This window comes from Cheilinus undulatus, linkage group 1, assembly GCF_018320785.1.
Source record: "Cheilinus undulatus linkage group 1, ASM1832078v1, whole genome shotgun sequence".
Taxonomy (NCBI): Eukaryota; Metazoa; Chordata; class Actinopteri; order Labriformes; family Labridae; genus Cheilinus; species Cheilinus undulatus.
In genome coordinates this window covers 46,978,734-46,992,862 of record NC_054865.1, presented here as the reverse complement: position 1 = coordinate 46,992,862, position 14,129 = coordinate 46,978,734, and the positions used below count along the sequence as shown (strand labels likewise).

The 14,129-nt window shown below is 39.4% G+C and overlaps 2 protein-coding genes across 4 annotated transcripts in view; one reads left to right on the top strand and one right to left on the bottom strand.

Moving 5' to 3' along the window:
• The window catches only part of fbn1 (fibrillin 1), a 124,632-nt gene extending 119,615 nt beyond the window's left edge, over nt 1–5,017 (top strand). The window contains exons 64-66 of the mRNA XM_041794486.1: nt 255–486; nt 2,973–3,156; nt 3,415–5,017. Coding sequence (XP_041650420.1) covers nt 255–486; nt 2,973–3,156; nt 3,415–3,801 — 803 coding nt within the window. The 3' untranslated portion in view covers nt 3,802–5,017. The remainder of the gene's footprint in view (nt 1–254; nt 487–2,972; nt 3,157–3,414) is intronic.
• Nucleotides 5,018–8,028: 3,011 nt separating this feature from the next.
• dut (deoxyuridine triphosphatase) lies at nt 8,029–11,485 on the bottom strand. 3 transcript variants are annotated; one of them, XM_041788713.1, is made up of 7 exons: nt 11,367–11,485; nt 10,181–10,331; nt 9,844–9,935; nt 9,651–9,695; nt 9,456–9,530; nt 8,861–8,931; nt 8,029–8,229 (listed from the first exon to the last, which is right to left on the bottom strand). In XM_041788713.1, the coding sequence occupies exons 1-7, from the start codon at nt 11,395–11,397 to the stop codon at nt 8,173–8,175; spliced, it is 522 nt and encodes a 173-aa protein (XP_041644647.1). In that variant the 5' UTR covers nt 11,398–11,485; the 3' UTR covers nt 8,029–8,172. The 3 variants fall into 3 exon arrangements, with proteins under 3 accessions (XP_041644647.1, XP_041644637.1, XP_041644656.1); XM_041788703.1 differs by lacking the exon at nt 11,367–11,485 and adding an exon at nt 10,995–11,161; XM_041788722.1 differs by lacking the exon at nt 11,367–11,485 and adding an exon at nt 10,811–11,133.
• Between the last annotated feature and the right edge of the window lie 2,644 nt (nt 11,486–14,129).

Sequence of the window (14,129 nt, the reverse complement as noted above, 5' to 3'; positions counted from 1 at the left end):
GGAGGGTGTTACAATAAGGTCTATAAGTAATACAAATAACAAAAAAGCTTAGGCAGAAAGAAATTGTGCATGACAGTTTGTTGTCCCTTCATGGCTCTCTTTCAATAACAAGCTTTTGTTAGTTAAACCTGTTTTTAGTTTGCATCTCTCCAGACATTCACAACAACCGTGCCAGACTTTCCCAGTATTGTTTGTGCCCTTTAACTGAAGTGACCTCCTGTTTGTTTACTTCCCGTCAACTTCCTGCCACCCAGATGAGAATGAGTGCCTGAACACCCAGATCTGCGGTGGAGCGTCATGCCATAACACCCTGGGGAGCTTCCGCTGCCTCTGCCCCACGGGTTTCAACTACGAGCAGACGAGCGGAGGCTGCACGGATGTCAACGAGTGCTCCACCAGCCAGAACCCCTGCAAGTTTGGCTGCTCTAACACAGATGGAGGCTACCTCTGTGGATGTCCGCCTGGATACTACCGTGCAGGACAAGGGTACGTTAGTAAAAGTTTGTTCTTTAGATACGTGTGGAGATGGCTTTATACCAGTTTGAGGGGTTCAATCTTTAAAGCGCTCATTCAAAGGCCAGTTAACATCGGTGAATTTCAAAGCCTCTATCAATTGCATCCTTCTGTCCTCAACCAACAACAGATCCATCTCGTGCATCTTCCACTGACCAACATATCCCAGGTGTCATTGTATAAAAAAATAAAAAAAAGATTGTTTTGTAAACCTTAATTTAACTTAATCAAAGCCTGCCCCCCTTCTAGACCAGTGGTTCTCAACTGGTTGAGTCACAGGACCCACCATCAACTCCTCAAGGAGAATTGCAACCCAAATTTGGGATTTTTTTTTAGTTAATCCAATGTATTTAAAAAAATTGGAGGGCTTGGGCCTAAGACAGTACAAAAGGTGTAAAAAAGCAATGAAACAGGGCAGAACATGCATGTTTTATGGAGTCTCATAGACAATTTGGTGCTTTTTTTCCCCAGGCACACATCCGCGACCCACTTATGGGTCCTGACCTACCAGTTGAGAAACTCTGTTCTAGACAGCTGTGAGAAGCGGCCTCTGGCAGAATGTAAAAAAATGCTAAAACTCTCAAAATAAAATTGGATTAAACCTCTGTTTAGGGTTAGGGTCCTAAACAGAGTGTCCCAAACATGCCTGTGATTCAAACCCTGATAATTTTAGGAATATAGCACGCTCACATTTCAATACCTTAAATCAATTTAAATTAGTCAACTTAAAACCAGTGTATAAAAAACAAAGCCGAATAGTTTTAATGAAATTAAGCTGGTGCATCTGAATCACACATCAGACTCCTATTTTTCTGATGTTATGATAAAATTAATATGTAAATTTATGTACAAAAACAAAGTAGCTGATATGGTGAAAGTGTAGAAACATTGCAGATTACAGGAATGCTAGGATATGTGGTGGTTTGTCGAGGGAAGAAAGTTTTAGACAATCCTCTATTTCCATGCACGCCTCACTTATTTACATTCAGTTACATCATAATTGTTCACATTTGATGAACACCCTATTTGTTAGATATTTACTGATCAGAGTTGGAGAAAAAAAACATACACAGGCCTTTGTTATATTATGATGGCAGTAAGACAGAAGTCTGTTTCAAAATGTTTTCATCACAAGTTTTCAGATACAATTTTATCAGTAGTGTGTGCACTATTTATCCACTGCTCTCATCCCCCCTTATCTCTTCGTCACCTGCAGCTCTCTTGTCTGAATAGAATAAAGCGTGCTGTGTTATCACCAAGTGGCATCCTCTGGTCCTGAAAAATGAAGCCAATCAGAAGTGCAAAACTTGCAATACGGCAAGTGTCCACCTGAGGCTGGCTGCAGGAACACCGGACACTGGATGTTAAAAAGCCATTTTTTACACCAGAAATTAACTGGTTTATAGCATAAAACACATCTCTTTAGCTAATGTATTCATGTCCTCTCACTGTACATGGGGTGAAATTTTTGTACCACAATTGTTTAGATTATACTTAGGAAAAACCTCACTGTGCACCAATTGGTGCGCACCATGTGATTGGCAGATAGCTTGACAGTCAGACGTTACATATCTGTCAACTAGCTAGCTAGCTTAGCTGACAGGAATTCGAGCTCATTGAGCGGGTTCTTTTCTTACATTAGATTGATCTAAAGTTCGGTTAAGACAGCGATTTCAATATGGAAGCTGCCACGGATTGGCATGCTGACGTCACACAGGCTTTGTCCATTTCTTTTTACAGTCTATGGTTATAAGTCTGCATTTAGGCCTATTAATATTAACTCATGAGATCATGAGATACAAATACTGCCTATATAACATCATTAGTGAACTCTCTCCCAAGTTTCTCTGCTCTATCTATGCTGTTTGTTACAATCAAAAGACAACCAGTTGATGTTTATGGTCAATGTCATCTCTTTCCTGCTCCTCTACTCTAATAGCTAAATGAGGCGGGGATTGAGCTTGTGCATACGAGAAAGAGCAAGGCTTCAAGTGAAGAGTGGGGAAGTTGACAATATGGTGATCTGTCCACATTATGGGCTTCATTGAAAATGTTAAGGCTTCCCCTTCCCAGTTGCTGATACTACTTGTGCCTAGGGACAGCTCCGGTAAAAAGTCAGGTTGATGAATCTCTGTTTCTGTGAAAGTGCAGGTGTTGCAATACCACATCACCCACAGGCGTGACACACATGAGCTATACTATTTACAAAGGAAGGCTGAAATTTACAGGGCAAAGCATTTAATTTTGAACAGATACAGTACCGATCAGTGAGTGTATGCTGTGTGACGTTAGACACTCACATGCTGTTAGGACAGTGTTAGACTAGAGGATTAGGAGTCATCTGTGCAGCCTAAAAAGGATTGTGTCCTTTCTAGGCTGTGTCCTTAAACGGGTGCAAGCCCCCCAAATGAGAAACACCCGATGTTTCAGGTCAACTGATGGCTCCATCTTTGTTTCAGGCACTGTGTTACAGGTCTGGGCTTCACCAGTGGTGGCTCCAGCACTGGGCAGGGAAGTGAAGAGGATGAGAATTCTCTGTCTCCTGAGGCCTGCTATGAGTGTAAGATAAATGGATATCCCAAGAAGGGACGCCAACGTCGCAGTGCCAGCTCAACACAGGAGGATCCTCAGGAAGACGAGCAGGTAATCTTTTTCTCTGTATGCTGGATTTAGGTTGCAGTTACTGCTTTGGGCGACATGTTGGGACCTGGGTTTTTGGCGGTAACCCATGGTAGGACATTATAACAATAAAAACCTGAACCTGGTAGGTGTTTAACCTGCTCATTTAAGTTGTTTTACATTTAATTTGTCCTGAAATTTCATTAAAGATTCTCTGGACAGAATCTGTTGGTGGTGTCCTGGGTCTGTTGAATTCACTTGGACCGTGCTTTCTTTCTGCAGATGACTGAGAATGAGACAGTAAGCCTGGCCAGCGTGGACATTGAGGACACCCTTCAGTTCCACCTGAACATCACCGACCTGAGCACCCGTGACCACATCCTGGAGTTCACCCCGGCCTTATCCACCCTTAGCGACCACGTGCGCTACAGCATCGACTATGGAAATGATGAAGGTTACTTCAAGATCAACCAGAGAGAGGGTGTCAGCTTCCTGCACCTGAACAAGAGGAAGGCCCTTCTACCCGGGGCATACTTCCTGCAGATCAGCAGCATGCCGCTCTTCAGGAAGAACGAGCTGGCTGAGCTGGAGGACCGGCACGATAAAGACTACCTCACAGGACAGCTGGGAGACGTACTGAAGATGAGGGTGCAGATCATCCTCCATTAACCATCGCAAGACTGAGACGGGCAGATGTTGCTGACAGCTGCTGATCCAGCGTCAGGCTCACACTTCCCCAAAGGTCAAACATCTCTGACTTTGGATCAGCGGTCAGGGGCAACTTCTCCTTGCTCTGAGAGGGAGAGAAGAGCTCACCACCAAAGAGACAAGAAGGGGGTGGGGGGAGAGACTGCGTCATTTGATTGCCAAAGATGATTCTACATATCATAGATACAATTTCCGGCCAGCTGAGTGAGGCGGTATGAAAGATTTCAGTCAAATGAAGAGTCCCGACACGCGACACAAGCTGTGTGAAGCACTATTTAGAGAGTGAATGGGTTTTAAATTTAATGTTGTATGATGATATGTGGAATCAGGTGCCACTTTAAAGGGCATGAGGACTGCAGGAAGCTCTAAAAATGAGTCTTTTAGAACTCGCTTTAGGTGGAATAAAAGGGTAGGTCCCAATAGTCTGAATAAATTCATTTCCTCCCCTCAGGTGAATGACTGAACAAACCTAGATCCATGAAAGTAATGCATTTTCCTTCCCCAGATGTTAATTTAAAAAATGGTTGTAACAATGATAAGGAGAGGAAAGGAACCTACGATGGACTATTGAGATGTAGCCACGTCTGAGCTTGAATGACTTCTACTGCATATTTAAACCATGCTTTTCCATCTTTTCTACTGACTAGAATATTTCTTATTTACTGGTGCTAGCAACATGACCACATAGACTTCTTAATGCACTGTACTACTATCCAAAACCTTGTAGTCAACAAGATACAATCCCATCGGCCATTCTGAAGATTTCACGTCTTTGCAACAGTAACAGCTAGCTTCATCGCCTGTCTGCTCTCCTCTATACTACATGTAAATTGTGTTTATACTGTAATAATCGATGCCACTCTTAATCTATGAAGCATTTGTAAACTAGAGGAAGCCCCTGGAATAGAGGGGTTTGTAATGGTGCTTATAATGACCAACTACTTCCTTTGTAAACTGTGTATACATACACACCTGCACACACACAACACAAAACACACATTGATGATGCCAAACCTGGGCCTTCATGATTATGCACTGAGGTCTTCGTGGCCACACATTCTCTCACAAGTACAATCAGTGCTGCATTGCCACGGACCAGCCTGACACCAGTCTGTGTTCTCTGTTCACATCAGTGAGGGTTTAGATGTACATTCACAATAAAAACATATTTTTGGTGTTTATGTAGTCACTGCTTTTTCACTTTACCCACATGTACAGGTGCATCTCAGAAATTCTTCTCATACAAAGTGAAATAATTCCAAGACTTTTTTTGTTTTACCCCTGATGATTACAGCTTACAGCTCCCAAAACAAAAATTCACTATCTTCATATACTAAAATATAGTATAAAAGACTAATTTGCAAATGCTTCCTGAGCCTTCATTCTTTCCCTCTGGTTCAGTCCACACAACTGCAGTCATGGGGAAGACTGCTGACCTGACAAATATCCAGAAGATGATTATTGTCATCTTCCACAAGGAGGGTAAGCCACAGAAGTTCACTGCTGAAAGGGCAGGCTTTTCTCAGAGGCTGTATCAAAGCATATTCATGGAAAGTTGACTGGAAGGGGAAAATGTGGTAAGAAAAGGTGCACAAGCAACAGGGATGAGCTCAGCCTTCAGAGGATTGTCAAACAAAGCAGATTCAAGAACTTAGGGGAGCTTCACAAGGACTGGACTGAGGCTGGAGTCAGTGGATCAAGACCCCCCCCACACACAGAAAGGTCCAGGAAATGGACCACAAATGTGTTCTAGCATTGACCCAATCCTGAAACACAGATGTCAGCTAAGGAGAAAAAGTTCTGTACCATTGCTCAGTGGTCCAAACTCCTGTTTTCAGATGGAAGTAAATTTAGCATTTCATTTGTAAATCAAGGTCCCAGAGTCTGGAGGAAGATCAGAGTAGCCCAGAATCCAAGGTGCTTGAAGTCCAGTGTTCTCAGTTTCCACAGTCAGTGATGGTTCGGGCTGCCGTGTCATCTGCTGCTGTTGGTCTACTGTGCTTTATTAAGTCAAAACTTGACACTGTCAGACATCTGCTGAGAGGCTTTATGGAGAAACTTATTTCCTTTTCACCTGCCCACAGTGATGCCAAAACTTCCAGGAACTGGTTTGCTTACCATGTTACTACTGTGCTTGATTGGCCAGCTAACTGGTCTGACCTGAACCCAATAGAGAAACTCCAGGAGGATCAGAGACACCAGACTGCTCTCAGAGCAACCTGGGCTTCATGACAGACCCAGCAGTGCTACGGACTGATTGGCTCCAAGACATGTCCCAAAGACGCAGTCATTAATGCAAAAGTGCTCTAATCAATTAATGAGTGTATAAGTGAGCAGAATTTTCCAGGTCATCAATTTTTCCGAATTATTAATCCTTTCTTTGGACTGGTGTTTTGTGATTTTTTAAATATTTCGAGATAGTGGATTTTTGTGAGCCATAAGCCCTAATTATAAAGATGCTGCAAAAATAAATAAATAAAGGTCTTCAAATATTTCACTTTGTATGAGATTAATCTATAATATATGGAAGTTTCAATTCTTTAATTAAATCAGATGAAATTATTGAACTATATCCTAATTTTCTGAGATGTACCTGTAAGTAACGGCTGCTTGTCTCCTGATATTCATCCTCAGGCATGTGTGCTGTAAAACATCTTTAAACATGTTGGTAACACAAGCCCACGTCACGCTGATGAATTTCATTTCATAAGTTTCACTTGTAGTTGATTCTTGAATGCTTTTTTTGTCCTGCACTGCCCCCTTGTGGCAAATTTTGTTCAAACAAGAGTACAACTTCAGAAAAAAGGATGCTCCAATTTCTTCTGAAATGGAACCCAGCGTAAGAGGTTTACTTTATTGGATTAACAGAAATGTCTCATCTTTTGTATGTACAAAGACACACTTTTTATCTTTTTAAACTCCGGGTTCAGATGTAGGTCATTTTTTTTTTCATTGCACTCTCGGTACAAGGTTCCTACACACTTTTAAGAATCAGATTTAAGACTTTTTTAGACCTGAACTGAGACATTAATACTACTTTTTCAGAGCAAATGGTGTAAAAATGAACAGTGACTGAGATTATTAAGTGCACAGGACAAAGCTGAATGTTCCAGTTTAATACACAGTTAATAGACTGTAAGTTGGTAGAGGATGTGGAAATGTTTTGGTGATAAACAACCAATTTTAATGATTTCAGGGACATTTAATGCCAAGATGTTATCAATATAACATATAGTGATATTTATCATCATATATGCAACAAGCATATGCACTAAAAACAACAGAAAATTAAGACTGGATAAATATAAATCTTTGCCAAAGTGCCTTCTACATTTAAGATCTCTCACAAGTAATCATGACTTTTATACTTCTTATGGCCTTACATTTCAAAAATCCAGTTTAAGACTTTCTAAGGATCCCGAGGAATACTGTAGGTAGCAATGCTGCGGTTTTCTTCTTCCTCTATATTTTTCCATGGAGTGTCATCCTTACAGCCTAGCCAAAGGGCATTTTTAGTGAAGAGGGCAATAAGGACTAATGTACCATATAAGAATGTACCCTAAGGCAGATCAAGGTAAGAAAAATCAGGAAGATTTGGGAAGAACTATGCACATCAATCTCCCAAGTCACTGGCTCTCAACTGGTCTAGAGCCAGGACCCACCACAACCTCCTTGCTGACAAATTGTGACCCAGATTACTTCAATTTTTCAATCATAATCAGGCATTTTTAATGAAATATGGGGCAGTTTAGATTTGAAATTGAATAACAAATGTTACAAAACAAAGATGCATACATGTTCTGAAATGAAAACCATATTATTGAATTTTTGCATTTTTTTTTTCTTCCAGGCACACATCCACAACCCACCAGTTGAGGACCAGTGCCTTAAGTCAGTGGTTCCCAATTTTCTTTCCTTTGAGCCCCCTCTACTTGTATCTAAGAAAAGCTGAGCATGCCAAGATGTGTGGTTATTCCACCAGAGTAACAGCTATGCCTTAAAAATTTGTGAACATATTTTGATAACACTACTGAGTTTGAAAAAATGCATCTTTTGGATACTTTTATTACATAAGGTAAGCTAGGGTAAACTTTAATGTCCCTCTGTGAAAATGTTTTCTTCTCCTTTTAACTAAAAATATTTTCTTTTTTTCAAACACAGACACATAAGAAGTAACACTGGAGGAAACATGTTGTAACAGTCTTTATTTTTGAGCTTTAAGAAAGGCTCAGTAAAGACTCCAGATCCAAAAGTACAAAACAATAACCTTTATTAGAAACATATCTTTACATTTTACCATATACAGCATCACTTCATGGATTTTAGCAGCTTTTAGTTGCGTCCAGTTGATCCAAAGCCTCCAGCACCACGCTCAGTCTCATCGAGTGACTGCAAGAGCATAGATGGGAAGTTTTAATTTAATAACTGATGCCAACCTGATTATACACAGTAAAAAACCATCCAAAAGAACATGTTAGTTTAAGGTTTATAAATAGCAAAAGCACTAGTGCACTCAGATACAAGTTTAGTGTTTACAAATATCACATTTAACAATGGAGTCTGTCCTCAATAGCTTACAAAAAGTGTGGACAGTCATTTAAGTTAGGGATGCTCCAAAACACCAGGACTCAGTACTCTTCATCACACCAAGCAACGCATATGCCATTTTTATCATGTTTGACTGTCAGTTTGTTGATATTTAAACATGAGAATGCTATAAGTGGATCATACTCAAAATTTTGCACCACTGAATTGTCAAAAAGGATTAAGGAACATCTGATTAACAACAACAAAAAAACTAAAGGTAAAAGGTATGAAGTATTCCTATTTGTACCTGTTATCAGAGAGCATCTAAATGCAAGTACTCGTACTTGCTCTGAATGTAAGTGTTATCAGTGCATCCCTGATTCAAGCACTTATTAAGTGTCATATCATGGTGGTTTTAGTCCAGTGTACCCACTAAAATTGTCAAGTTATTCTGTGTCAGTAGTGGGTTTGAATTTCTCAACTTGAAATTTACCTCAAGCTCCTCCAGATCCGGGTAGCAGATCTTCTCACACACCAGTTGAGCAACCCTGTCACCTTTTTTCACTGAAAGGAGGAACACCCAGAGATGAAACAATGTGTTAACTGTGGAGCTAAACTTAACCATCTTTAGTCTTTACAATGAGCCCAAGATTTGCCCATTGGAAACAAAACATGCTTAAAATGTGCAATCAAAAACATTTAAACTATTACTGAAAATGTTTTATTTAAAAGGTTAAAAACATCCAACACAGTAGTTTTAAGTTTTTTATTGTTTAAATGGATAGAATTATGGTTTCACTTCGAATCTCAGAAATTCTATGAAATGTACATTTTGAAAAAAACTTGTTGTAGTGCTATTTCCCAGTAATGACAAAATACATTGAGTGAATATAAATTCTACTTTAAGTAACTGTTGTCATGGTTAATACAACTTTACTAGGCTGAATATATTCACTCTATTCTTATTAGACACCTCTCAAAACTAGAGTTACAAGGTACCTCATGCTTGTCCAAAATAATCTCAAAATACAGAAGGATTATCTCTCTACAGTTAAAGCCATGATTAATGTACAGTGTCACTGCTTCACCTTCAAATGTTTCCTTGCCAAAGTTGAAGAGCACAACTCCCACATTTCCTCTGTAGTCTTCATCTACAACTCCAGCTAAGGGAAAAAAAAAACCACAGAAAAACTGGTGTTTAAAAGCACGGGCATGATAAGGGTTAGACATGACCTGCTTAAATGTTTTCCCACAGTAAGTAGGTCAGGTAGGTAGAAACTCACCACCAACGTCAATGAAGTTTTTAGCTGCCAGTCCAGATCTTGGTGCTAGGAAGTAAATAATAGAACATGCCAGTTAGACCTGTTCTTCTGTGGTAGGTGTAACGCACCCGACCAACATAAGAGCATTCAAATACACAAGGCAAAGGACTGTGCAGTCACAGGAAGTAAAACTGTTACATTTTTGAACACTCACCCACTCTACCATAGCAGCCATGTGGAACCGCAATCTGAATGTCTGTCTTCACAATGGCCTTGTCAAGAGGGCCAATGGAGTAGTCATATGCACTATTAAGAGAAGACAAACAGCTGATTTGCACGGCTTTATATTCAGATGCTTTTATACTTGGCTATGCAAATCATATGGATTGAAAATCCACAGGAACTTGCAGCTTACAGCTAAAAACTTCTCGTGTTCAAGTGTTACAGAATTTAAACACGTCAGATTTTCTGATTACTAGATGCACCCAACAGTCATATTTTAAATCGATATAACTCACACATTGACATTTTAAATTCAGAGTATAACCAACCTGTAGAGGTCATATCCTGCTGCTTTAGCTGAGCCCCTTGTTGGTGTCGTTGCATGCTCAGACAGCTTTGCAAATCTGAGGACAGGTCTCTCTTCTGCAGGGTTTGCTTCAGTCCTTTGTCTCTTTGATGGAGAGACAGCATCTGCAACTTCTAGGACAGGCATGTTGACAGAGAATTCACTGTTAGAATCCGGTTGCAGACAAAAAAAAAATTACAACAAGTTAAAGATAAGCTATAAACTTCAGGAGACTGAAAAACTGCAAGGATGAGAGCTTCTGCAAAGGGCTTCTTCGCGGGTTTACTACTTGAAAGCGAGTTTCCCGCGCTGGAAGTTGCGCCAAATAAGCTCCTCCCCGATAACTCAGCCTTTAAAGAGATACATACCCTTTTACAGTACACACAGATAATCATACCGTACTTTATCACAACAGGCTTTAAATTTTGCGGTAAACTTCAATGTAAATGCACTGAATGATAAATATATTTGTCAAACAAAACCCCAACAACGTCTGGGCTGTCAGCTCTAACCATGTCAACAATTTCTCGCGATATTTCATGAGATACATAACCAACAAAAATATATCAATAAAAGATTATATTTTACGAACAAAAAGCCTAATTTTACTTACGCATTGCAACTCAACAAAGCCGAGGTGGTGTTAGTTGGATGTACTCGTTCACATGTAATGTGTACTGCAATCAGCCGAAAGCCAAATCGCTCGGTTTTAAAATGCTAGGCAAGCTAGCATAGGTAATGTCAACAAGCCCTCGACATATCACTAATATCGACATTAATCCTTATTTCTAGCTTGCCTTTCTTCTGAGCTGGCGTCTGAACATGAAACTCCCTCCCTAGAAAACGAGGAGCAGAGTCACAAAATAACGAGCATTGTAGATAAAGATCCTTTAGTCGTGGCAGCAGTCGTGTCATATTGTTTGCTAACGCCGTCTGTGCGGCTAACTGAGCGCAGCTTTCTGCGGACTTCCTTCTTCCCCTCCAGGCAACACAGGACACCCTTAAAAAGCCATAAATGACCCCAGTTCTTGACCAAAAAGGAAAAAATAAATAGATAAAAGAATACTCAGTCAATTTCCCCGAAATTTAGTTCAATTTTAAAGAATTTAATGCATCCAGTAGGAGCATTATTTGCGTAAAAAAAGGCAGAATCATAAATTAAAGTTTACCTTCATTTAAACGGATTTTCCTCAGTTTCATATTCGTGAGTTAATGATATTGTCCGGTAACTTTTCTCGTCGGCTACGTGATGCCTTGTATAAATGTTTCACTGTCATTAAATAATAGGGCTTTTATTTTGGTAGCATGCTCTGCCATTTCCCTGCCCCATCATGTCTGGACCAGGTCTGGACTTGTCTTTGATAAAGGCGGACTTTGTCATCAGACAGAGGTGGATAGAGAACAGGATTATTGTACTCAAGTAAAATTACTGCAGCTCTGCTTAACATGAACTTAAGTGAAACTAATAGTTCTAGCCTAAAATCTACTGAATTAAAAGTATTTAATTTAAAGATTACTTTAGGTACTGAGCTCTGCAGCTAATGAGGCTGGGCAATTAATCAAAATTTAGATTAAATCAAAATATGTCCTGCAATCTTTTAAATCACAGAAGGTGCAATATTTCTTTAACCTGAAATGTACTTTTTCAGCAAAGATTTTATGCTTTAGACATCATGCAAGCAATTGCATTGCCTCCACCAGGACAAATAAAGTTTTTTAAATTGAATTTACTGCATGCCATTTAATCAAATAATAATCCATAAAATTCATTGTTTCAGCATGCCTATATGGATCTAACTAATTATTATTTGCTTGATTCTTGGACTTTTGGGCCTTGCTGTTGGGGCAGGGATACCTCTCCAGTGACTTTTTTTTAGATCATCAGAATAATTTTAATACCATTTTCGGAAAATAAAGGAAGAAAGAATTACTTGCAAAATTAGTTACAAATAAAGTCCATGTTAGAGCAGGCAGTCAAAATGGAAAATCTGAGGCACTCTGATGTAATAAAAACCCTTTACTGGACAGGGATGTCTACATGTTTCGACTCTGAGTCTTCAATAGGACCTGATGAAGACTTGTTGGAGTTGAAAGCATAGACATTAGTGTTCAATTAATAATTTTTATTCATCAGAGTGCCTCTGATTTTCAGTTTTGGCCACCAGTTCTACCATGGAATTTATTTGCAAACAATCTGGATAGTCGTTCTTTCTTCTTTTTTCATTTATTCTCATCCTCTGGTTCTTAAGAGCATCTGATCATGGTTACAACATTTTATACATTTGTGACCCTGCCACCATCCTCTTTCTCTGTTTGATACTATTTTATTCGCTCTTGCCCTCCTGTGTAGAATAAAAAACACGTACAAAGTTGTTGTAGGTGTGTACCTCATAGTTAATGCACACCTTAAAATCTTGAGGCCCCTGTGAGCACAAGGCCCAATGCTTCTGCAGACCCTAATCTGATAGTAAGAGGACCTATAACAGCAATACAACATAAATCACATTTAAAATGGATTGTTTGACAACATAGCCTTTCTGATATGTTATATTAGCTTACCATGCAAGCATGATCTTACTTTAGTTTCGTTATCAGAAATACAAACACCCAAATAAAGTTCAGGCTTACAGCACCATACATAGAAACTGCAAAATGACATTTAAAAATGGTGTTATTGTCTAATAATTAAAATAAAGGGTAAAACTACTCTATAACAGCTCCCACTGAATGCTGTTTTTTCAATCACGTTGATGGTATATGTTGTACAATAAATATGCCAGTGGTTAAATAAGTACTAAATAAGTAAATGGATAGGTAAGAGGGCATAGGAGGAAGGTTGCATGTCACTGCTGCCACTGGAGTCCTTTCTGAAGTAGGACAAAAATGGTTGCCAAACCTTACATTACCTCTTGGTGGAGCCTTGTGTAAATATTTTAGCTGTTCAGGTTTAACATGGTGCATTACCCCCACCACCCAGCGTATGAGAAACTCGAGTAAGTTTAATGTCAAAATGGAAACCGTTTTCTACAAAGTAATGTCAATTAAAATTTAAAAAGTAATGTAAAGTAGGTGACTGCATAAATGTTGACCCCCTTTGAAGTGACTGACCTAATTCAACCAGAGGTCCAGTCAATTGGCACTAGTAGTCTCACAGTTGGTGAAATAGGGATCACCTGAGTGCAGTTAATGTGTTTCAAGTGATTGTTGTATAAAGAGACCTGTGTCTGGAAGGTACTGTCACTGATGAATCAGTGTTCCTGGCTACCATTACACAATGAAAACAAAATAACACTCCAATCAACTCAGATAAAAGGTTATTGAAAAGTATAAGTCAGGGGATGGATACCGAAAAATATCCCTCAGAATTCAGTTAAATCCATCATCCTCATCATCCTTAGATCAGGTCATCCTGTGACCTTGCAAGAAAGAGACTAATGAGAGAGGCAACCAAGACACCTATGACTACTCTGAAGGGGTGACAAGCTTCTGCAGCTGTAATGGGAGCATACAATCACTGTCACCAGGCAAAGACAAAGCCACTGTTGAAGAACACTCAGATAAAATCTGGACTGGAGTTCACCAAAAGGCATGTGGGAGACTCCATGATCAAGTGGAAGAAAGTTCTTTGGTCTGATGAGACCAAAATGGTGCTTTTTGGACATCAGACAAGCTGCTATGTTTGGCGGACATACAGCAAAGCTACACAGAAATGATTTATAGACAACAAGATGAATGTTATGGAGTGGCTGAGCCAAAGCTCAGACCTCAGTTGTACTGTCTTGAAGGGGGTAAATATTTATGCAGTCACCTATTTAACCTTATATATTTTTATATAATTGAAATTCCTTCATAGAAATTAGTTTTCACTTTGACATTTAGAAGTTTCTTTTTTCCAAAAAGCCAAATTCTATTGACATAACTGATTTATATAA

What these genes read in the sequence shown, in the direction of transcription:
- dut (XM_041788703.1), bottom strand. Translation starts at nt 11,112, where the DNA reads ATGACACGACTGCTGCCACGACTAAAGGATCTTTATCTACAATGCTCG. An exon ending in GCAGGATATGACCTCTACAG is followed by an intron (nt 9,936 to 10,180) that starts GTTGGTTATACT and finishes TTCTCTTAATAG; the next exon opens with TGCATATGACTACTCCATTG. An exon ending in TGGCTGCTATGGTAGAGTGG is followed by an intron (nt 9,696 to 9,843) that starts GTGAGTGTTCAA and finishes TTTACTTCCTAG; the next exon opens with CACCAAGATCTGGACTGGCA.